The following is a 25,656-nucleotide window of genomic DNA, read 5'->3' on the forward strand; positions in this document are numbered from 1 at the left end:
TTCTTCTTGGTTTCTGCTTCCTCCCAATCTCCGAAGAGTTCCACTCCACAAAATGTTTGTGATTACAGTAATCCATAACACCTGCTGATTACATTTAACTTTGTTCCCACTTCATTTAATCTAAACTGCTTTCAGGTGCTAGCAGATGATTATCTTGAGAAGATGGCTATAATACATAATACGAGTGCTTTATGGCAAGATTATCTATGAATATTTGCAGTGTACTGTTTGGTGCTGTATGTTGTGGATTAGTTTTTCGCAGATAGGAAGTTAATTTTCTAGGAAGTGTTGTTATTACGATCATGTCTCCATATAGTTCTGTCTCTGAGTGCCTTCCTACGGTATGCCCCAGGATAGAAACATTGGTTTTGTGGGTCACGGTCTAACAAAAGATTGGGAACACAGAGACACACACAGTAACACACAGGCACATCATATATACACACTGACCTGGCATCAAGGAATCTGGAGCGCAGGATCATGACGGCCTCACAGGTGCTCTGTTTGAGCTGCATCTGGATGGAGCTGAACTTGCGGTGGATGATGCCCACCATGCGTTCTATCTCTTTGGGAGAGATGGGTCGCGTGCGGGACTGCTCCCTCAGCAGGTTCATCACATGGGTGGTGAACTCGTTACACGCCTGCAGAGAAATCACAGAGCACAACCCAGCTCTGTTAGTGCCCTCATGGCTAGTATCCTTTGGCTAGGAACAACTCTTTTAGTAGCTGAATGTGTTTATGAGCCTTCTCCCTTAGTTAAAAGTATATTCACTGATCGTGCCTTTGAAAAACACAGCCCAGTATTTATACAACTGCTGAGCACTTAAATTACTTAGTTGGTGAAGTCATCTATAAATGCAAATGCCGATTTGCAATTTGGCTTCGGCCCAGCACAGAGAGAATTTAAACAGCTTTTCGTTAAACCAGTAGTTCATACATGATTAATTAGAATAACTCATTTACGTAGTGCACACTTTAGCTCATTACTCTGAGTAAAATTCGTTAAGTATTTACATTTAGATAATTAAAACCTGGAAACACCCCTAAGAAAGATGCATTCACTCCAGGCAAAGTGTTGTGTGCCCTCTTCTCCCCTCCCTCCTCTTCTCCCTCCCTCACTCCTCTTCTCTCCTCCCTCACTCCTCTCCTCCCCTCCCTCACTCCTCTCCTCCCCTCCCTCCCTCACTCCTCTCCTCCTCTCCCTCACTCCTCTCCTCTCAGAGTGCCGGGAGTACATTAGTCTAATTCACCTCGCTGCCTTGCTGAGGCATCAGTGTTCCACCTTTCATTTTCTCCTATAATGTGTCTGTTTTATTGCTGAAGCTCAACATGGCACCTGAATGAGTTGATCATATTCTAATTTTAGTGAGACGACTACACTACTTAGACTACACTACTTCCCAGACTTAGTTAACGTAGACTTAGACTACACTACTCCCGAGACTTAGTTAACTTAGACTTTCACTACACTACTCCCGAGACTTAGTTAACTTAGTTAACTTAGACTTAGACTACACTACTCCTGAGACTTAGTTAACGAACCACAAAATATGTAAGTTTCCAATATTACAAGGTGAATATTTTGTTCCTATTTTTGTACTCTAATAATAAGTCTATGAAGCTTAAAGGTGTGATGTGAAGATGGTTAAAGGTGTGACTCACACCAACCTGTTCGTATTTCTCCAGCTCTGTGTGGTATATCTGTCTGATCTGGGTGAGTTTGGCTCTGTAGTCTGAGTGTTCGATGGAGTTGTCTGAGGCCCCGCCCGAGGCTGCGGCTGCAGCGGCGGCAGCGGCAGATCCACCCCCTTTCTCTGGTCCTGACACGCCCTCCGCCAGCAGCATGTTGTCCAGGCGCATGAGCTGGGGGTCGGGAGGGTCCTCCTCCTGGGCACCACGGATGCTGAGGCCTGAGAGACATCAGACAGAGAGAGAGACAGGCACAGTTAGACATGAGGACATCCAGACCTCCAGACATGACACAGACACAAAGGCGTTTTGATACTGTTCTTTTTTTGATAGGGCAGAACCTCCATGGTAACTGAATACTAATTTGTCATTTGTTTAGTGTTCCTTCTATACCAGAGGGTGAGTTTGATGGACTCATCAAGAACCACACCTAGACACAAACTCTTAAACTGACTCCTCCATGGCTGACTGGCTGATTTCAATGAAAGTAAAAAAAATACAACAGCTCAAATTATGCAGCTTAAGTGCCAGCCTCACAAGTATCATCTTGTACAGTCTCCTGAGCAGTGAGCCGCTAAAGCCAAAATTATTTTCTATAGGTACCTTTCTCTGGATGTCTGTCATATAGCCATAGTGCAGGGCGAGTAATCCCCTGTGGGCATGGATTGGGTACCTCCTGTGTACGTGCTGTGTTCCTATTGCCTAAAGCCCGGGCCTGCCTTATTTTATCTACACACTGCGCTGCACACTGTGTGTACAGGGAGGCTTACATGACAGCAACATCCATAAACTGACAAATGCTCAACTGCGAGGTGGAACCTCTATTCTCCGAAAGGATGCTAAACAGAGGAATATATAGTGAGGGAAAAAAGTACTTGATCCCCTGCTGATTTTGTACGTTTGCCCACTGACAAAGAAATGATCAGTCTATAATTTTAATGGTAGGTTTATTTGAAGAGTGAGAGACATAATAACAACAAAAAAATCCAGAAAAACATATGTAAAAAATGTTATCAATTGATTTGCATTTTAATGAGGGAAAAAAGTATTTGACCCCTCTGCAAAACATGACTTAGTACTTGGTGCCAAAACCCTTGTTGGCAATCACAGAGGTCAGACGTTTCTTGTAGTTGGCCACCAGGTTTGCACACATCTCAGGAGGGATTTTGTCCCACTCCTCTTTGCAGATCTCCAAGTAATTAAGGTTTTGAGGCTGACGTTTGGCCACCTTCCACAGATTTTCTATGGGATTAAGGTCTGGAGACCAGCTAGGCCACTCCAGGACCTTAATGTGCTTCTTCTTGAGCCACTCCTTTGTTGCCTTGGCCGTGTGTTTTGGGTCATTGTCATGCTGGAATACCCATCCACGACCCATTTTCAATGCCCTGGCTGAGGGAAGGAGGTTCTCACCCAAGATTTGACAGTACATGGCCCCGTCCATCGTCCCTTTGATGCGGTGAAGTTGTCCTGTCCCCTTAGCAGAAAAACACCCCCAAAGCATAATGTTTCCACCTCCATGTTTGATGGTGGGGATGGTGTTCTTGGGGTCATAGGCAGCATTCCTCCTCCTCCAAACACGGCGAGTTGAGTTGATGCCAAAGAGCTCCATTTTGGTCTCATCTGACCACAACACTTTCACCCAGTTCTCCTCTGAATCATTCAGATGTTCATTGGCAAACTTCAGACGGGCATGTATATGTGCTTTCTTGAGCAGGGCGACCTTGCGGGTGCTGCAGGATTTCAGTCCTTCACGGCGTAGTGTGTTACCAATTGTTTTCTTGGTGACTATGGTCCCAGCTGCCTTGAGATCATTGACAAGATCCTCCCGTGTAGTTCTTGGCAGATTCCTCACCGTTCTCATGATCATTGCAACTCCACGAGGTGAGATCTTGCATGGAGCCCCAGGCCAAGGGAGATTGACAGTTATTTTGTGTTTCTTCCATTTGCGAATAATCGCACCAACTGTTGTCACCTTCTCACCAAGCTGCTTGGCGATGGTCTTGTAGCCCATTCCAGCCTTGTGTAGGTCTACAATCTTGTCCCTGACATCCTTGGAGAGCTCTTTGGTCTTGGCCATGGTGGAGAGTTTGGAATCTGATTGATTGATTGCTTCTGTGGACAGGTGTCTTTTATACAGGTAACAAACTGAGATTAGGAGCACTCCCTTTAAGAGTGTGCTCCTAATCTCAGCTCGTTACCTGTATTAAAGACACCTGGGAGCCAGAAATCTTTCTGATTGAGAGGGGGTCAAATACTTATCTCCCTCATTAAAATGCAAATCAATTTATAACATTTTTGACATGTGTTTTTCTGGTATTTTTTGTTGTTATTCTGTCTCTCACTGTTCAAATAAACCTACCATTAAAATTATAGACTGATCATTTCTTTGTCAGTGGGCAAACATACAAAATCAGCAGGGGATCAAATATTTTTTCCCCTCACTGTACCTCAAGCATGTCTGCCTTTTCTGCATAGTGCAAAGCCTTAAATCACGACTGTCTGTTGGTTTTCTGTGATTAAAAACAAAGCCAAGGTTCTTCCACACTCTTAATGTTACCATAATCAGCATTATTCTACTTCATTTACAACAATCTGCGAGAACTAGTCTTACACAATATTTTCCCTTTTTCTCTTCTAATTGTGCACTTGATTACTGTGCAACTCTAAGAAATCTCAGGGCTCGCATGCAACCACGCACGCACGCACGCACGCAACCACACACACACAAACAAATAATTGAGTGCTGACTTTTGCTATTGTTATCGGGACCTGCTGTTTCTTATTATCTTTTCTTTCTTTTCTATATATTTCAATCCTAATTAGCCATCAGTCAGCATTGGAGTACACCTGCAGGCATAGAGAATGTTGTCATGATGGCTGCAATGAAAAAAGACAGCAGCCGGTCAGAATAAACAGCCAAATAAACCTGTATTATTCAGTCCAATAAAGCAATAAAAAAGGCACCCAATCTGCAGTAAACACTGAGTGCCCACTCAGATGTTATGATTACCAGGGTTGTCTCTATCTGCCAGAGATGTAGGGATTTAACAGTTTATTATGGCTTCATTAAGATATGGTGAACCTGAATTTTAAATAAGAAGATTAGTGGTTCTATTGTGTGAGGCAGTAGCCTAGCAATCAGAGAGGGCCTCTACCAGGCACTGACTGACCGACTGACCCAGCACACCTAGTGAGTGTGCTCTCTCTCTCTCTCTCTCTCTCTCTCTCTCTCTGAGACACACACACACACACACATAACCACATGTACACAACATTGAAACAGTGATACTTTATGGGTATTTAAAGTAACATACTGTCACCTCTCTCATCACATACCCAATTAACAATCCCCATCGACGTTGGTGTGTGTTTCAGGTGTGGAGATGCTACTGCAAGACACGTGTGTCTATTTGTGGATCTATTGTCTGGATGTTTATCTTGTAGTTGTAATGTTGTGAAAGTAGAGAATGAATGTGGCTGTTTGTGTTGGAGACATTGATGCTGGAAGAGTTGTAGCATCAGGCATGCCAAGCCAAATCACCCATGTGGACAATATGCCATTGCTCCACTAACTTTAACCCCATCACCATCATATCTGCAAAGACGCTAAGCTATTAGTATAGTATCTCTGGTGGTGGTAATATCTGGAGGTTGATCTAGCAAACAGGTTTGCTCAGTGCAGTACTTTTGCCTACCCTTTGCTGCAGACACAAGCTCAAGTCCGCACTTTCCTTTGTGCTGGAGGTGGTAGTAAGTAGTTAGACATGTTTTTCATGTCAGGTATATTAACTATAACTCTGAGAGCAGCAGTGCACATTTCCACACCAAAACCATGTTGTCACTTTCACTCCACTCACTCTTTATCCAGGGGAAGCACAGCTGGGGGAATTTACAGGGTTTCATTCAAACCAAATAATCACAGGCCATAAAGAGCTACTTGTCTCACCATATATTACAGCAAAGTTCCTGTGAGCAATAATGTGTCCATTCAGAGCTTGTGCAAACAGAGCGAGACATTAGGAAGTGACATGTAATCCTATTAGGAAGCTGACGTGTGGAGTGGCCATGACATTTTTATCATACATGTCCATTTCTATTTGGGAAATCAGCAGGACAAAAATGATTACTCTACTGGTCTGAGACTGTGCCGCCCCTCCAGCAGCCCACTAGTGTGTGTTTGTGCCAGAGCAGCTATCGAGGCCCATCTATAACAAACAGGTTTGGAAACACTTCCCCCCACCACCTGCCTCAACATACAGTAGGGAGCAGCTCCCAACCAAAATACCAAGTGCTGTGATTTTCTATTTTCTACTGTATTTCTCTCTCCTTGTATTTCGTTTTTCTCTCATTGGAATATGCATTCATGTTGTTTACCTCATTTGTCCTCTAGGGTTGAAAGGAAGTCGACGTTGTGATTAATATCCATGAGGTGTGGTTTTACATGTTTCAATGTCGTATCTGATCCGATGAAATAACACAACTGACAGATGAAGACAAAGCAGACCTTTCTCTCCCCTCCTCTGTTTATAATCATTTCCGGTTTCGGTCATTGTCTCGTATATCACCCCTGCTTGAAGTTCTGACAGTGATCTGAGCAGTGCCTCTGGCCACTCTCCTTTCCTCCCACTTTTTCCCCCTGTGCCTTTTGTTATTACGGGGGCTTAGCTGACCTTTGGCCCAGCGTTTGTTTACTCTCATCACTGAAGTGTGAGCAGGAGAGTCATAAAGGCAGAGCCCTGCTGGGTTAATGTGAGCTGCTGAGGAGAGGAGCAGGATCAGGGGCTGGAGGAGGGTTATCCACCAGATCATACTGAAGTACTACACTGTCACAGAGAGAAGACCATAACACCTCAGTACATCACAGACGAAAAGTGAGATATATTTTTTGGGTGAGATGATTTTCTCTTTGTACGTATACTTTGTTTGAATATTTGTTCCACAGATTTAATTATAGACCTAATTATTTTCTCTCAATAGCATGTGATTATATAGAGGGATAAAAACATGGAAAAATATAAACTGTACAAACTTGTTGTACTTGAAAGAACACATTGTATCTCTGTTACTTCCACTGCTTTCAAAATATCCTGTTCGATACACCTAACCCTGACTCCCTGCAGTTTCTTTCCTACTCAATGCTTCCAACGAAAAGGCCCAGTGCATATCGACACACTGTGCATCTAACTGCATTGATCCATAAAGGTCTCCCAAAGCTAACTAATCGAAACCAAATTTATTTTCTGTCAATATTTGCAAAGGTCATCTCTCTTAGAGCAGGATACAATCCCAGGCAGTACAGAGGCAGGCAGGCCGTGGCTCTCCTCTCCTCTCAGCCAGCTGAACAGATCCCTCCGAGGTGCCCCCTCTCTGGGTGAGTATTAGTGAGGATCCCTGAATCTTAACCCACCATGTGATTAGAACACACTGCCAAAGCAACACACCAGAGACAACAGAACACAAAGAACACCGTGTCACTACAGCCTTGTTTCCATGTCTCTTTTGACTTAATATCATCTCGTTTTCAAAGCCCCCAGATTAGTGGCTCTCGCTTTAGAAGCAGAGAAGTGCATCAAATTACCATTGGAAATCTTTTGTTCTGGCCAATAAAACATAAAGATTATCTTTCATTGATGTCCTTAAAGTATTTTTTAAGCTTGGCCTACATCCACATGGCACAGAGAATCTGGGAGAATGCCTTCGGGCTCTCTCAAGCATGTACAGTAATTAACACATTAATACACAAGCTATTCCCAATGTTAATGGTAGGGTAATTACCATACCTGATACCACACTGAGGGAAAGCTAGCACGCATTAGCCACATTTTGTTTCACTTTCTTTCTTACCATAAAAAAGCTGAAAAGGATCCTGTCTAATTCAGGGGCTAAATCATTATATTTCCCCACAGACAGAAACGGTGGCTTTGACAGTTCCCTGCACACCTGTCAATGCGTGCTCACGCTCTCGCCTTCAAACAGCATCAATAGGAAAAGATACACACATTACATTACTATTCCGTCTCTATAAAAAGAAACTTCAAAGCATGTGAGTTCTTGTTGTATCCACTGTAAACTGCAGAGGGTTTGGCTTTAGAGTTGAGGCAGGCAGAGATACTGTGGGGATGAACAAGTGAGCATGCAGATTAAATGCAGAGTAATAGAGGGCAGGGAAGGGACCCTAAACTGGGGAATCCCTGTCTAGCATGATGATGTATTTCCTCCCAGTGCGGTGAGTGATAAGGCCCGTTGACAGTGAAGTGTTACAGCCCCCCGGTGCTGGGTCAAGACTTCTCCCATCATACACCACCAGCACACTCTAATCGGACAGCACGAGGGCAGGGGAGAGAACGTGACAAAAAGTGGCTCCGGTCAGAGAAGAAGATCCCTGTCAGTTCAGGTAGCCTTTGTCCTTCGATGATGATGCTCTCCTCTCCCAAAGGCTTTGACAAGAGAATGGGTGGGTCGGGCTACTCCGAATCAGAAAGATGTGAGAGGGGATGGGTTAGGGGGTGGGAAAAGATAACCCAAACAAACATCTTGTAGACATTTTGCCGAACACACCAAAATTAATCACTGTCCCATTGTGGGACTGACATTTGTGGAAAGTGACACACGGCATGACAGACCACAGGGAGAGGATGGGAGACAACTGAGGGAGGGAGACTGGGTAAACAAGGCCTACTGTCACTTGCTGTGTCCGTGTGTGTGTGTGTATGAGTGTGTGTTTGTGTGTGTGTGTGTGTGTGTGTGTGTCCGTGTGTGTGTCCACTCTGGATGTTGCCCTCTCAGACTCTGATTGGGCAGGTGGCCAAGTGGCGCGTTGATGGCTGACCAGGCCTGGCTGTGGCGGCCGCACGCAGTGGTCGGGGAGACTGGCCAAATGAGTGGACAGGACCTCCGCTACAGATCAGCACACTGACTGACCCTACAGAACACATACAGCATGGGGCTCCAGCATTGGGCTGCACAAGCAGCCCGGAATCAGCAGCAATCATTAACTCATTTTGCCTGTTAAAGCATTTACCATCAATACTAACATAAACCTAGAATACAAATATTACATATTTATATACACTACCGGTCAAAGGTTTTAGAACAGCTACTCATTCAAGGGTATTTCTTTATTTTTACTATTTTCTACATTGTAGAATAATAGTGAAGACATCAAATGATGTACCCTCTTATTTAAAAAAAATGGCATCTTGATCTAATTATTTAGTAACAAAGAACATGAGATTTACAGTAAAGTAGTCATATAGCATTTCAAGATAACTAACATAATTTGCAGCTTTTTCCTCTCTTATTTCATTTCATATCTTATGTACTTTTGGTTTTTAGCTACTAGCCTCAATTTACTGCAAAGGAACCCTGATTCTTTATTCAGACCCTAAGCACATAATGCAAATGTGGCACTGAAAGCCACTTATGAAATACCCATTGGCAACTAATCTTTCCTCCCTTTGCAGCCTTCTCTGCAGCTCCCTAATTAGAAGTTGGAGATTGCATGAAACCAGGTCACACAACAGGTCCTGTACACACAGACAACCAGGCATATATAGATACCACTTCCTCTAAATATAATGTGCATGAAGCCATGCATACATTATTCTAAAGGCTAAGGGTGAAAGAAATAACACTACTTCTGTCATTAATCCCATGTTTTTACTCTATTCCTCTAAAGAAATGGTTTCATCTTGAGGCATTTGTGTGTGTGTGGTGTGTGTTTGTGTGCATGCGCGCAAGCTTGTGTGTGTATGTGTGTGTGTGTGTGTGTGTGTGTGTACGTGTACTCATGATCTCATAAACCATAAAGCAGCATTGGGAACATACAGCAGACCATGATCCAGTGGCAGACACATTATTCTTTGCAGTGGCATTTCTACACGAGAGGTGACAGTCCATCATTTAGATTTTGTTGCAGTGAATCCACGGGAGAGACTGCACTGCCTGAAGGAGAGGGAGCTGTTTCCCTCTGAAGAGTGCATTGTTATAGGGAAGAATATGACTCCAAATTATAGATTAACATTCCCTTCCCAGACGAGCTAACGTATATAGCCCCAATTGCACGTGGAGGCAGAGGCTGTACCGGTGGAAAATGGGTGTCTTTGTCAGCCATCATACTGCTGAGTGGTGAGACATGTTGAGATGCTCACTAATGAGAACACATATACATTTGTTTTTTTACAGTATTTATGACCTAAGGTAAATAGTGGCCTTGATTTGGAGGGACAGAATGTTCAGCCAAAGTCTAATGTACCTGAACAGGAGCATCATGGCTGCTGGCGTATTGTTGTGCCTGATGCTGCAGGATTCTGTGGTCTGTAGAGTGACAGTGATGAGGAACTGGTCAGATCAATGTCCAGTCCCAACAACACCATGTGACAGAAGCAGGCCAGAGAGGATGGACTGTAGAACAGAGACTACCACGAAGGCTACAAATATACTCTTAATTAGCTCCCCTTTTACTCAACGCATCACATCATATCCATCGCAAGAACAACTGTAACAGTCCTACAGTGGTATTGAGGTTTAACATAAACTATTATAATAGTGATTCACAATAAAATAACCATTTGAAATAATAATATAGGGAAAAACCCTTTGTTGTTTGTGTTAATTTGTCATAAAAAAGTCATTTTTCTGTATTTATCATGGTGCTACTCCTTGTTGTCTAATATCCAATGAACAAGGTAAAAAATATGATTTGTATCTAATTATTCTCAGAGTGTATTTTACACACCATTTAATGAGTTCGTCTGGAGACGTGGCCATGGGCTGTGACTTCCTCCCCCAGTTATCCATGATGTACCGTGCAGTCTCCACCACGTCACCCCCATCATGTGAATCAAGTCCCTCTTCCCACTCAATTCCCTACAAAGGGCTTCACCGGAGCAGAGACGACGCACAACTGAAGCAGCACAACAGCTCCCATGCCGTTTTGTCTCGACGTACCGGGAGAGAGAGGGGGGTTGGTGGGACAGAGCGAGGGGTAATTAACAGTAATTAACAGTTGCAGATTTAATTGGAAGGGAAGGCATTAACGGAAGGAACATTGCGGCGGCGCATGCGGAGGGAACCTTTGCGGCACAGGGCTTTTGTCTGGTACACACCTAATGGAGTTTTGGCTTGCTGGCTTGCTGGGCCGCGGTAGCGCTGCATCCCACTGCTGACACAACAAGCCTTGGGTTCAGACGCCAGGGCTTGTCACGACTCAGACTGGAGGCAGATAATTAGGTGCCAGGTTAATGAGAGCATGGGCTCTTGATGGCATTTGGTTACTGTATGTGGGCAATTAATGATTTTGTTTTTGTGTTTTTGTTGCCCACTTGCGTGGAAAACATAGCCCATTACTCACCTCGGCCCCTGAGTTGAATGTAGTGATGGAGTGGCAAAGGGCTGTAGCTATGAGCCTTTTTAAAATGGCTAACATTGAATAACTCCAGACAACCTAGAGTTTTATAACAGATGTGTGGAAACATACATTTAATCTCAATTTCCTTGTAGCCACCAGCTGACCTTTTCAGACTGTATTGCCGTATGTCACTGCTTTCTATGTACAAAATCCCTATAGACATCAAGCAGACCATGAGGTTCCAGGTCAAATACAGTATATTGCATGGCCATGCACACACAAGAACAAAGAAACGGGGCACAAAGAAACACCATCAGTGTTAATTCATGGTATCGCCTTTCATAATGTGTTTGTGAAATCCCATACCCCTTTGAAAAGCACTGCTTTTTCATTTCATATGATTAGTTGGCAATAAACCCAGAGAGAGAACTTAAGACATCCTCCTTCTTAGCCCAACGACTCCACATCTCCTATTTTGGAGTGTGTTGTTCTCTTGCCTGTTTTGGCTAATTAGTGGTATTCGATAAATGGGCACCAAGCTTTGGTTAAGATGGCATCTGCGTGAAAGTGTAGGCTCGGCCCTAATTTATATGCTCTCTGTCACCGGCCGCATGGCAAATGACTCAACAAAACACAAGACAATGTCCAAAGACCAGTCAGCCCTTCCCCCGTCAAGGGGCCAAAATATATTTCTCTCTCTACAGTATCCAGAGGATCGGCTATTGGAATGTGTGTTAGTGATGCTAATGCATCCATGTTTGGTATACAGTGCATTCAGAAAGTATTCAGACCCCTTGACTTTGTCCACATTCTGTTACGTTACAACCTTATTCTAAAATGGATTAAATTGTTTTTTTCCCCTCATCAATCTACACACAACACCCCATTGCGACAAACCAAAATAAAATTGTTATACATTTTTGCACATTTATCAAAAATGTAAAACAGAAATACCTTATTTACATAAGTATTCAGACATTTTGTTATGAAACTCGAAATTGAGCTCAGGTGCATCCTGTTTCCAATGATCATCCTTGAGATGTTTCTACAACTTGATTGGAGTCGACCTGTGGTAAATTCAATTGATTGGACATGATTTGGAAAGGCACACACCTGTCTATATAAGGTCCCACAGTCGACAGTGCATGTCAGAACAAAAACCAAGCCATGAGGTCGAAGGAATGGTCCGTAGAGCTCCAAGACAAGCTTGTGTCGAGGCACAGATCTGGAGAAGGGTACCAAAAAATTTCTGTGCAGCATTGTAGGTCACTAAGAACACAGTGACCTCCATCATTCTTTAATGAAAGAATTTGGAACCACCAAGACTCTTCCTAGAGCTGGCCGCCCAGCCAAACTGAGCAATCGGGGGAGAAAGGCCTTGGTCAGGGAGGTGACCAAGAACCAGATGGTCACTTTGACAGAGCACTAGAGTTCCTCTGTGGAGATGGGAGAACCTTCCAGAAGGACAACCATCTTTGCAGCTTTCAACCCATCAGGCTTTTATGGTAGAGTGGCCAGATGGAAGTCACTCCTTAGTAAAAGGCACATGACAGCCAGCTTGGAGTTTGCCAAAAAGCACCTTCTTTCCACTCCTCTCCTCTTTTGACCTCACCCTCTCACCGTCCCCCCCTACTCACAAGGCAGGCAATACGCTTGACCTCATCTTTACTAGATGCTGTTCTTCTACTAATCTCACTGCAACTCCCCTCCATGTCTCCGACCACTACTTTGTATCCTTTTCTCTCTCGCTCTCCTCCAACACTACTCACTCTGCCCCTACTCAGATGGTAATGCGCCGTTGCAACCTTCGCTCTCTCTCTCCCGCTACTCTCTCCTCTTCCATCCTATCATCTCTTCCCTCTGCTCAATCCCTCCAATCTCCTGATTCTGCCTCCTCAACCCTCCTCTCCTCCCATTCTGCATCCTTTGACTCTCTATGTCCCCTATCCTCCCGGCCGGCTCGGTCCTCCCCTCCTGCTCCGTGGCTTGACGACTCATTGCGAGCTCACAGAACAGGGCTCCGGGCAGCCGAGCGGAAATGGAGGAAAACTAGACTCCCTGCGGACCTGGCATCTTTTCACTCCCCCCTCTCTACATTTTCTTCCTCTGTTTCTGCTGCTAAAGCCACTTTCTACCACTCTAAATTCCAAGCATCTGCCTCTAACCCTAGGAAGCTCTTTGCCACCTTCTCCTCCCTGCTGAATCCTCCTCCCCCTCCCCCCCCTCCCTCTCTGTGGATGACTTCGTCAACCATTTTGAAAAGAAGGTTGACGACATCCGATCCACGTTTGTTAAGTCAAATGACACTGCTGGTCCTGCTCACACTGCCCTACCCTATGCTTTGACTTCTTTCTGCCCTCTCTCTCCAGATTAAATCTTGCAACTTGTGACGGCCGGCCGCCCAACAACCTGCCCGCTTGACCCTATCCCCTCCTCTCTTCTCCAGACCATCTCCGGTGACCTTCTCCCTTACCTCACCTCGCTCACCAACTCATCCTTGACCGCTGGCTATGTCCCTTCCGTCTTCAAGAGAGCGAGAGTTGCACCCCTTCTCAAAAAACCTACACTCGATCCCTCCGATGTCAACAACTACAGACCAGTATCCCTTCTTTCTTTTTTCTCCAAAACTCTTGAGCGTGCTGTCTTTAGCCAACTCTCTTGCTATCTCTCTCAGAATGACCTTCTTGATCCAAACCAGTCAGGTTTCAAGACTGGTCATTCAACTGAGACTGCTCTTCTCTGTGTCACGGAGGCTCTCCGCACTGCTAAAGCTAACTCTCTCTCCTCTGCTCTTGTCCTTCTAGACCTGTCTGCTGCCTTTGATACTGTGAACCATCAGATCCTCCTCTCCACCCTCTCCGAGTTGGGCATCTCCGGCGCGGCTCACTCTTGGATTGCGTCCTACCTGACTGGTCACTCCTACCAAGTGGCGTGGCGAGAATCTGTCTCCGCACTACGTGCTCTCACCACTGGTGTCCCCCAGGGCTCAGTTCTAGGCCCTCTCCTATTCTCGCTATACACCAAGTCACTTGGCTCTGTCATATCCTCACATGGCCTCTCCTATCATTGCTACGCAGATGACACACAACTAATCTTCTCCTTTCCCCCTTCTGATAACCAGGTGGCGAATCGCATCTCTGCATGTCTGGAAGACATATCAGTGTGGATGACGGATCACCACCTCAAGCTGAACCTCGGCAAGACGGAGCTGCTCTTCCTCCCGGGGAAGGACTGCCCGCTCCATGATCTCGCCATCACGGTTGACAACTCTGTTGTGTCCTCCTCCCAGAGTGCGAAGAGCCTTGGCATGACCCTGGACAACACCCTGTCGTTCTCCGCTAACATCAAGGCGGTGGCCCGATCCTGTAGGTTCATGCTCTACAACAGTCGGAGAGTACGACCCTGCCTTACACAGGAAGCGGCACAGCTCCTAATCCAGGCACTTGTCATCTCCCGTCTGGATTACTGCAACTCGCTGTTGGCTGGGCTCCCTGCCTGTGCCATTAAACCCCAACAACTCATCCAGAATGCCGCAGCCCGTCTGGTGTTCAACCTTCCCAAGTTCTCTCACGTCACCCCGCTCCTCCGCACACTCCACTGGCTTCCAGTTAAAGCTCGCATCTGCTACAAGACCATGATGCTTTCCTACGGAGCTGTGAGGGGAACGGCACCTCCGTACCTTCAGGCTCTGATCAGTCCCTACACCCAAAAGAGGGCATTGCGTTCACCCACCTCTGGCCAGCTGGCCCCCCTACCTCTGCGGAAGCACAGTTCCTGCTCAGCCCAGTCAAAACTGTTCGCTGCTCTGGCACCCCAATGGTGGAACAAGCTCCCTCACGACGCCAGGACAGCGGAGTCACTCACAACCTTCCGGAGACACTTGAAACCCCACCTCTTTAAGGAATACCTGGGATAGGATAAAGTAACCCTTCTACCCCCCCTTACCCCACCCCAAAGAAAAAAAAAAAAAAAACACTTGTAAAGTGGTTATCCCACTGGCTATAAGGTAAATGCACCAATTTGTAAATCGCTCTGGATAAGAGCGTCTGCTAAATGACGTAAATGTAATGTAAATATAGAGCTTTTCCAAATCTTTACTTCTATTACACAGAAGCATGTGCAAATAATATATATTCTACTACAATGTATAATCCCAAAAAAATTACACAAAGAGCTTCAAATATTTCCTTATTTGTGTGCATATTTAATGCATGGTGTCATGCTCGTGGATGACGGATCGGACCAAGGTGCAGCGTGGTAGGCGAACATATTAATTTATTCAATGAACACCGACAAAACAACGAAATGAACACAAACGTAAAAGTACTGCAGGCTACAAAGCCACTACACAAAAACAAGATCCCACAAACTAAGGTGGTTAAACGGCTGCCTAAGTATGATCCCCAATCAGAGACAACGATAGACAGCTGCTTCTGATTGGAAACCATACCCGGCCAACAAAGAAATAGACAAACTAGAATGCCCACCCAAATCACACCCTGACCTAACCAAATAGAGAATAAAAGGGCCCTCTAAGGTCAGGGCGTGACAGTACCCCCCCCAAAGGTGCGGACTCCGGCCACAAAACCTGACTCATTAGGGGAGGGTCCGGGTGGGCATCTAGCCTCGGTGGCGGCTCCGGTGCGGGACGTAGACCCCGCTCCACTCGCGGATCCGCCATCTTCGGTGGCGCCTCTGGTGCGGGGATCGTTGCCGGAAGCTCCGGACCGTGGATCGTCGCCGGAGGACCCGGACCATGGATCGTCGCCGGACACTCCGGACCGTAGATCGTCGCCGGAGACTCCGGACTGCCGACCGTCGCCGGAGACTCCGGACTGCCGACCGTCGTCGGAAACTCCGGACTGCCGACAGTCGCTGGAGACTCTGGACTGCCGACCGTCGCTGGAGACTCTGGACTGCCGACTGCCGACCGTCGCTGGAGACTCTGGACTGCCGACTGTCGCTGGAGACTCTGGACTGCCGACCGTCGCTGGAGACTCTGGACTGCCGACCGTCGCTGGAGACTCTGGACTGCAGACCGCCGCTGGAGGCTCTGGACTGCAGACTGTTGCTGGAGACTCTGGACTGCCGACCGTCGCTGGAGACTCTGGACTGCCGACCGTCTGGAGACTCTGGACTGCCGACCGTCACTGGAGGCTCTGGACTGCAGACCGCCGCTGGAGGCTCTGGACTGCAGACTGTCGCTGGAGACTCTGGACTGCAGACCGTCGCTGGAGGCTCTGTGCCATGGATCATCACTGGAGGCTTCGGGCCATGGATCATCACTGGAGGCTTCAGGCCATGGATCATCACTGGAGGCTTCGGGCCATGGATCATCACTGGAGGCTTCGTACCATGGATCATCACTGGAGCCCGGCAAGTGCGGGGCGCTGGCACAGGACGCACTGGGCTGTGAAGGCCCACTGGCGACACAGTGCGTAGAGCCGGCGCAGGATATACTGGGCCGTGGAGGCGCACTGGAGGTCTGGAGCGTAGAGCTGGCACAACCCGTCCTGGCTGGATGCTCCTTTTAGCCCGGCAAGTGCGGGGCACGGGCACAGGACGCACTGGGCTGTGAAGGCGCACTAGCGACACAGTGCGTAGGACCGCCGCAGGATATACTAGACCGAGTAGGCGTACTGGAGACCAGGAGCGCTGAGCCGGCACAACCAGTCCTGGCTGGATGCTCACTTTAGCCCGGCAAGTGCAGGGCGCGGGCACCAAGCGCACCGGGCTGTGAATGCGCACTGGAGACACAGTGCGTATCACCGCATAACAGGGTGCCTGAATGGTCCCACGCTCCTTAAAGCGAGTGCGGAGAGTTGGCTCTGGTCTGAAACCTGGCTCCGCCAACCACCCCGTGTGCCCCACAAAAAAATGTTTTGGGAGCTGCCTCTCGGGCTTCCGTCGTGGTCGTGACCTTCGGAGTCGCCGTTGATCCTTCCTCGCTGCCTCCGTCTGCTCCCATGGAAGGCGATCCATACATGCCCAGATCTCTTCCCACGTCCAGGATCCCTTACCGTCCAAGACATCCTCCCATGTCCACGATGTCTGCTCCTCCTGGCCACGCTGCTTGGTCCGTTTGTGGTGGGATCTTCTGTCACGCTCGTGGATTGACGGATCGGACCAAGGTGCAGCGTGGTAGGCGAACATATTAATTTAGTCAATGAACACAGACAAAACAACAAAATACACACGAACGTAAAGTACTGCAGGCTACAAAGCCACTACACAAAAACAAGATCCCACAAACTAAGGTGGGAAAACGGCTGCCTAAGTATGATCCCCAATCAGAGACAATGATAGACAGCTGCCTCTGATTGGGAACCATACCCGGCCAACAAAGAAATAGACAAACTAGAATGCCCACCCAAATCACACCCTGACCTAACCAAATAGAGAATAAAAAGGATCTCTAAGGTCACGGCGTGACACATGGGCAAAACAATTCATTGAAAATAAATATAAAATCATATCAAAAAGAACTCTACTAACAACTATAGTAGTATAGAATATGTAGCTATGTAGCATTTATGCATGGGTAATGTGCTCCCATGTATGTGTGAAGTGCACATACCCGCTCTGGCCTGCGGACGTGCCCTTTTATATGTGTGTGTAACTCAGCCAGGAATAATGTAAATGTCTGGAGAGTCTTAAGACTGAGCAGGCCCGTATAAAAGCGCCCTGTTTAAGGCTAGTAAAACAAGTCAATAAATACAGGTAGTGCTTATTTTCAACATGGCACCACAAGATGACAGCAGCATTATGAGCCCTCATACATTCTGACGATCACTCGCCACTAGCTACATATATCTGTCAACATTACACTAGCCTGCATCCTATGAGTAAACAATGCATCCACGTCCACAGAGAGGACTGTCAGTCCACAGCTGGATGTGTTGGGCAGTGACTCAGTGTACTAAACGCTGCATAGTTACTAACCCAGGTCGTGAACTTTCTTTCCATCTCTGTCTCCCTACCCTTTTTAATGTATTCTCTCATTAAGCCCAGCTGCAGGAGACAGTACAGGTATGGGAGGGGGATGACACAGACTCACCTAAATCGAAACACCATTACGAAGACAAACACTACACTATATAAACTGTTATCTGATTACAGGTGAGAGCAAAGCCATGGCTTTCTACTTTTTACCTGATGCCAACACTTCAGAAAAGCAAATATTATTTGGTCTCGTCCATTTGGTGTTCTTTCCCTTGTCTCCATAGCTGCTATCCTCACAGGATGTGTTTACCAATGGGAAGAGTTCCTCTGCAAACAGGCTACAGTACTGTATGTCTCATATCTCTGGCTTTATGTACGAATACACACAGGTCGTATATCACAGTGAGGTCAACTTCAGTCCTTTAAATAACCCACCTATCTGATATTCAGTCGCTGTATGTGGTTACCCGTTTTCCATTTATTTTGCAGGTTTTTAGGGGGGATTATGTATGAAATATCATGGCTGCATGTACAGCAAACATCTGCACAACAATGCAATATACAGTAGATATATCTCTATGGAAAGGTATGGAGTGAGAGGTGTCATAAGACAAATCTACAGGAACAAATATTAGGTCAATACCAGCACCGGTACTATACACCGAATGCTGCAAGTCTAAAATCCTGCGGTAAGCGATACAAATCCCCTGGACAAATGAAATGTATTAAACATGTGGTTTTCATAAATCTAGCCTCCCTCACTCTGGGTCAGAGGTAGAGTCACTATAGAGCCCAGCATGCAGTTTCTCTGAGCTCTGTTACTCAAAGTCAGAAGTGCTCTGTCAGCTATTAAACTGAACACCAGCAAAAGCAGCAAGTGTATGACCTATAAATCATGCATCTCAGTCCAGGAGTTGTTGTCTTACAAACAGGGAACATTGACTAAGTAGCATGTTACAGGGTAACTATTATAGGTTCCAATGGTAGTGACTCTAGAACAGTAGCTACAGTTGAAGTCGGAAGTTTACATACACCTTAGCCAAATACATTTAAACTCAGTTTTTCACAATTCCTGACATTTAATCCTAGTAAAAATTCCCTGTCTTAGGTCAGTTAGGATCACCACTTTATTTTAAGAATGTGAAATGTCAGAATAATAGTAGAGAGAATTATTTATTTCAAGTTTTAATTTATTTCATCACATTCCCAGTGGGTCAGAAGTTTACATAAACTCAATTAGTATTTGGTACCATTGCCTTTAAATTGTTTAACTTGAGTCAAACGTTTCAGGTAGCATTCCACAAGCTTCTCACAATAAGTTGGGTGAATTTTGGCCCATTCCTCCTGACAGAGCTGGTGTAACTGAGTCAGGTTTGTAGGCCTCCTTGCTCACACATGCTTTTTCAGTTCTGCCCACACATTTTCTATAGGATTGAGGTCAGGGCTTTGTGATGGCCATTCCAATACCTTGACTTTGTTGTCCTTAAGCCATTTTGCCACAACTTTGGAAGTATGCTTGGGGTCATTGTCCATTTAGAAGACCCATTTGCGACCAAGCTTTAACTTCCTGACTGATTTCTTGAGATGTTGCTTCAATATATCCACATAATTTTCCTTCCTCATGATGCCATCTATTTTGTGAAGTGCACCAGTCCCTCATGCAGCAAAGCACCCCCACAGCATGATGCTGCCACGCCCTTGCTTCACGGTTGGGATGGTGTTCTTCGGCTTGCAAGCATTCCCCTTTTTCCTCCAAACACAACAATGGTCATTATGGCCAAACAGTTCTACAGTCCCCATGTGCAGTTGCAAACCGTAGTCTGGCTTTTTTATGGCGGTTTTGGAGCAGTGGCTTCTTCCTTGCTGAGCGGCCTTTCTGGTTATGTCGATATAGGACTCATTTTACTGTGGATAAAGATAATTTTGTACCTGTTTCCTCCAGCATCTTCACAAGGTCCTTTGCTGTTGTTCTGGGATTGATTTGCACTTTTCGCACTAAAGTACGTTCATCTCTAGGAGACAGAACGCGTCTCCTTCCTGAGCGGTATGACGGCTGCGTGGTCCCATGGTGTTTATACTTGCGTACTATTGTTTGTACAGATGAACGTGGTCCCTTCAGGCGTTTGGAAATTGCTCCCAAGGATGAACCAGACTTGTGGAGGTCTACAATTTTTTTTCTGAGGTCTTGGCTGATTTCTTTAGATTTTCCCATGACGTCAATCAAAGAGGCACTGAGTTTGAAGGTAGGCCTTGAAATACATCCACAGGTACACCTCCAATTGACTCAAATGATGTAAATTAGCCTATCAGAAGCTTCTAAAGCCATGACATCATTTTCTGAAATTTTCCAAGCTGTTTAAAGGCACAGTCAACTTAGTGTATGTAAACTTCTGACCCACTGGAATTGTGATATAGTAAATTATAAGTGAAATAATCTGTCTGTAAACAATTGTTGGAAAAATTACTTGTGTCATGCACAAAGTAGATGTCCTAACCGACTTGCCAAAACTATAGTTCGTTAACAAGAAATGTGTGGAGTGGTTGAAAAACAAGTTTTAATGACTCCAACCTAAGTGTATGTAAACTTCTGACTTCAACTGTATAACCTGCCAGTTTTGCACTGGGAATGGTAGTAATGATGTTGTTTGCTCTTTTCTATTGATGGTTGATGAAGAATCTGGATTAAAAAAACATCAAATTCAGACCCAAAGACAAATAGTTCACCCGGAAATAGGAGGGAGATATTCCTCAAGGTGCAGCACTCCGCAGCATTGCTCTTCTTGTTCAAGATAGCTAGTGTTAGTGTTGTCCTGGGTCCAAGCCGTATGCAGTGTTAAACACTCAACTGGGATCCTTTTAACCTTGAGCAGCATACCAAATGTAGAGGCAGCCTGGGGCTATGGGGGGACAGAGTTCCACAACTCCCAGTGCCATGATGCTCCACAGTGGGGGCCCAACATGGCCAGATTGGTAGAGAGGCCTTGTGGTAATAGGGCTGAACAGGGAGGAGGTGGGGGCTAGGTGGGAGGTGGGGGCCAGGGCACCAAACCCATTCATCTGGACCAAGGGTACTACATTCATTTGAGTTGTTTCATTATGTATTGTCTGGCCATCTCACTAAGCAGGGATACAGGGGGAAATTGCAAACACATTCACCTTGGTAGAGACAGTGGTGCTATTTGAGCATCTGCTCCCAGTCTGTTCACAAGACATTCAAGGTAATTATTTCTCTAGCTTGATGGATAATCTGTGATCACTGAAGATCAGAACAAGCTAAAAAAAGACAGACAGTAATTGACATTGCTCTGTGACACTCCCTGATAGGTGAATGACTTTTGAGCATCTCGTAAGTCAACTGTACAACTTGTTTTAAGGAAACAAACACAGAAATCTTCAGATTCAGTCAGATCCTTGGCAACAAGCTCACACTAACAAAGGCAAAGTATTTCCTACTTAAAGCTCTTATTGGAGACATGGCATCTGTCATGTTGACTACAACTTGGATCGGAATGCTTTACAGACCTTTTTGAAACAGACTCTGTCTATTTGGGGGGTTCATAACAAAAAGGGGCATTGTAGAAAATACCACAAATGTCACATCAGTGACTAGACTGCCATTAGTAGCTAGCATGTTCTATGCTAAAATAGCTATCCAATAGCATTTGTTTCAAAGTGGGGAATAGAAAGGAAACAGCAAGGAATGTGTGGAAAAACTGTAGGTTAGGGCAGAAGTGCAGTGAGATAATAGATGCCCAGTACAGTAGTCCTATGAACTCCATTACTTTGATTTCCTGTGTCCCTCCCTACAAGGCTGTCCTCAGAGCATACTGAGATTCCTAGCACAGCCTGAGTGTATGACGGTAATTTGGTAGCCGACTGTATGTGTTGGCAGAGTGAATATAATAAACTAGTCAGAGTTCAGGTGGGCCTTCGCGCTTCAGCAAACAAAGGAAAGGAGGGGTGCTCAACAACAATGACAAATATCATGAGAAGGGCTTACCAAGAAAAACTTCCAAAGGGACTAATTCAAGGTAGAAAGGAGTTGGAGCACTCAACAAAAAAAAGTAGAGATGTATTTATTTTAGCTCACTTTAATCCATTGTACAGGATGCAAACATGTGACTGACGTTTCGACGTCAAGCTGACGTCTTCCTCAGAGTGACCTGACCATTGCACTTAGCTCCTATTTATAACCTAGTGGCTCATTGAGACACAACAATGTAAGAAAATAATCATTATAATATGTTTCAAGGTAAATGGCAAATTGTAGCACAAAATAATACTAATAATAAGATAAATAGTTAGTCTCATTAATCAATAGGCCATGTCAAAATATACATAGGTGATATTTGGTTGTCTGTGAATTCGGAGACACAGAGACCCAAAAAATCTAAGCAACAACATTATAGAAATGAGGACAGTGAAAAATCATCATTTAGCCCCTTAGGAGCCACAGTGTCTAAGGAGTTTCTACCTCGAATTAGTTATTTTTGAAGTTTTTCTTAGTAAGCCCTTCTCATAATAAATTAGTATTTGAACAAAATACTTTTTTTTTTCACTAAAGCTCATATTATTAGTTGTGCAAAAACAAATATACAGTGCCTTCAGAAAGTATTCACACCCCTTGACTTTTCCACATTTTGTTGTGCTACAAAGTGGGATTAAAATTGATTTAATTGTCTTTTTTTGTCAACGGTCTACACAAAATACTCTGTAATTTAAAAGTGGATGAAAAATTCTAACATTTGTAAACAAAAACATGAATTTACCGTAAATTGATTAAATAAGTATTGAATCCCCTGAGTCAATACATGTTAGAATCACCTTAGGCAGCAATCACAGCTGTCAGTCTTTCTGGGTAAGTCTCTAAGAGCTTTGCACACGTGGATTGTACAATATTTGCACATTATTATTATTTTATTTCTTCAAGCTCTGTCAAGTTGGTTGTTGATCATTGCTAGACAGCCATTTTCAAGCCATAGATTTCCAAGCCGATTTAAGTCAAAACTGTAACTAGGCCACTCAGGAACATTCAATGTCGTCCTCGTAAGCAACCAGTGCATATTTGGCCTTGTGTTTTAGGTCATTGTCCTGCTGAAAGGTGAATTTGTCTAACACTGTCTGTTGGAAAGCAGACTGAAAAAGGTTTTCTCTAGGATTTTGCCTGTGCTTAGCTCTATTCTGTTTATTTTTATCATAAAAAACTCCCTAGTCCTTGCAGATGACAAGAATACCCATAACATGACGCAGCCACCACCATGCTTGAAAATATGAAGAGTGATACTCAGTGATGTCTTGTGTTGGATTTGCCCCAAACATAACGCTTTGTATTCAGGACCAGTGGCGGCTCCTGAAAAAATTCTCAGGGGGGGCAATTTTTCTGATGATTTAGGTGACCTACACACATTTTAAAAAAGATATGTCCAGCAACAACATGAAGACAGGGGCAGCATATAAGTCAATACTGATATACACATTACTTGCTTCAAAAAGGCCTCATGGTTGAATTGGAAATATGTGCACCTGAGCAAGCAGGAGCTTTTGATAGAGGCTACTGAAAACATTGATGCAAGTTATTGGTAATAAGAAATTTTTATAGACTTCCATATTCTGCCCTCTTGTATAGATTTGTGAAAATGAACAGTGATAGACATTTTGCCTGAAAACAGAATTTGAAAATAATTTCTAGAAAAGGTAAACACAGCTATCTGTATGGCTTTGTAAATATGAACAACCATATTCTGGCCAATTGTATAGATTTGTAAAAAAAATTGTTTACTTTTTTTAAAATGAAAAATAACTATTTTAAACAACATCAACTGTGAACTGATTTGGGCGTGTGTGTTAAAGAGACAGACAGGGAGGGACAAAGAGAGAGAGAGGCTACATTACTTGTACTGAAACTGTTCTCTTCTCTCTTTCAATGCAGCAAAGCGGTCAATGACTTTCTCATTGAAATCAGGCATGCTGAGGACTAGTTTACTAGTTACTTTTTAGCTTGCTGCATGATCAAATTCAGCTGATGCGCATAGCAATGCACGTAATGGCCTTTCTTGAAATGCTCACGCACCTTTTGCCTTCTCTCGCCTCATCACACTGGCTCCATCGTAAGCTTGCGCAATGAGTTTGACTTTCACGTCGTCGGCAAAAAGACCGTTCAGTCTCTCCAAAAGCACACTGGCGATTGAGACTGAGGTTGATTCCGAGATGGGAAGGAACTCAAAAAAGCGCTCCTGCACTTTGTGGTTGTCTCTTTGATGTGAACTTCTTTCAAAGAGACAATCGAGTTGCACTGAACGCTATAGCCATCTTGATAGTAGTACGTGAATTGATTGATGCTGCTACCCGCTCTTTTCTTAGTTACGTTCATGGTTACGTTACGTATGACGAAAGCGCGTAAGTGCAAGCCCTCAGAAACCCATAGAGATTGTATTGAAAGCTCTGAAATTTGAAAAAAATAGATTTTACATGGGAGTCTATGACAGACTTCTGGGCGATTTTCAACCTGACTGAAATCGCCCCAAAAGGGGGGGGGGGGCATTTGAAGCACGACTTTAGCCTGATTGGACATTTAGTGGCAGTGTGGCACTGTGGCAGATCAGACGTCTAGATTACAACACTGATAACTACTGTTGCCGTGATATAATTGATTAGAAAAAAAATCCCTTCCTTTTCCCGTTTGGCAGTGCGTCGCCCATATCGCCCTATTGAACACACCGCCCCTGTTCAGGACATAGTCCATTTCTTTGCCACATTTTTTTATTTTTTTTTACTTTAGAGCCTTGTTGCAAACAGGATGCATGTTTTGGAATATTATTATTCTGTACATGCTTTCTTCTTTTCACTCTGTCAATTAGGTTAGTATTGTGGAGTAACTACAATGTTGTTGATCCATCCTCTGTTTTCTCCTATCACAGCCATTAAACTCTGTAACTGAAAGACACTAAAGTCACTATTGGCCTCATGGTGAAATCCCTGAGCGGTTTCCTTCCTCTCTGGCAACTGAGTAAGAAAGGACGCCTGTATCTTTGAAGTGACTGGATGTATTGATACACCATCCAAAGTGTAATTAATAACTTTACCATACTCAAAGGGATATTCAAAGTCTGTTTTTAAATGTTTACCCATCTACCAATAGGTGCCCTTCCTTTCATTTTTTATTAATTTGTAAACATTTCGAAAAACATAATTCCACTGATATTATGTGGTATTGAGTGTCGCCATTGACAAAAAAATCACAATTTAATCTATTTTAAATTCAGGGTGTAATACAACACAATTTGGAAAAAGTCAAGGGATGTGAATACTTTCTGAAGGCACTGTACAGCCCACAACCGTTGAATCATTTCAGTTCCTATTTCCAAGTATAATTTAAAATAAAATTGTGTCAGTTGATCATTACTTCATCCCAGCGTAATGACAGATTAAAAAGTTGTCTAATTAAATATTTAAGAAGACTGCAGGCAGTTGTGAATTTTTTAAGGAATAACACAGATTGGAGATGAAATGAGGAACCTATATGCATATTGTATGCCATAGGGAACAAATCCATATTTTATGCCATAGGGAACGAATACATATATTTTCCTCCAGGCCACCTACTTTGTAATAAAGGTCCGGGAGTCTATAGATGTGCTAATGTCGCTGAGCAGAATTAATATGGGAGTGAAATTGCT

At 44.5% G+C, this 25,656-nt stretch overlaps 1 protein-coding gene across 5 annotated transcripts in view; it reads right to left on the reverse strand.

The window, feature by feature from the left end:
- Window positions 1–25,656, reverse strand: part of LOC311141859 (pre-B-cell leukemia transcription factor 3) — a gene marked incomplete at both ends in the record, with an annotated part of 87,522 nt that overhangs the window by 18,745 nt on the left and 43,121 nt on the right. For all 5 annotated transcript variants that reach the window (XM_084177353.1, XM_084177352.1, XM_084177356.1 and 2 more), the window contains 2 exons: window positions 451–641; window positions 1,669–1,910. In XM_084177353.1, coding sequence (XP_084033479.1) covers window positions 451–641; window positions 1,669–1,910 — 433 coding nt within the window. The remainder of the gene's footprint in view (window positions 1–450; window positions 642–1,668; window positions 1,911–25,656) is intronic.

The sequence above is a fragment of the Coregonus lavaretus genome (assembly GCF_964263955.1).
Source record: "Coregonus lavaretus genome assembly, chromosome: 14".
NCBI lineage: Eukaryota > Metazoa > Chordata > Actinopteri > Salmoniformes > Salmonidae > Coregonus > Coregonus lavaretus.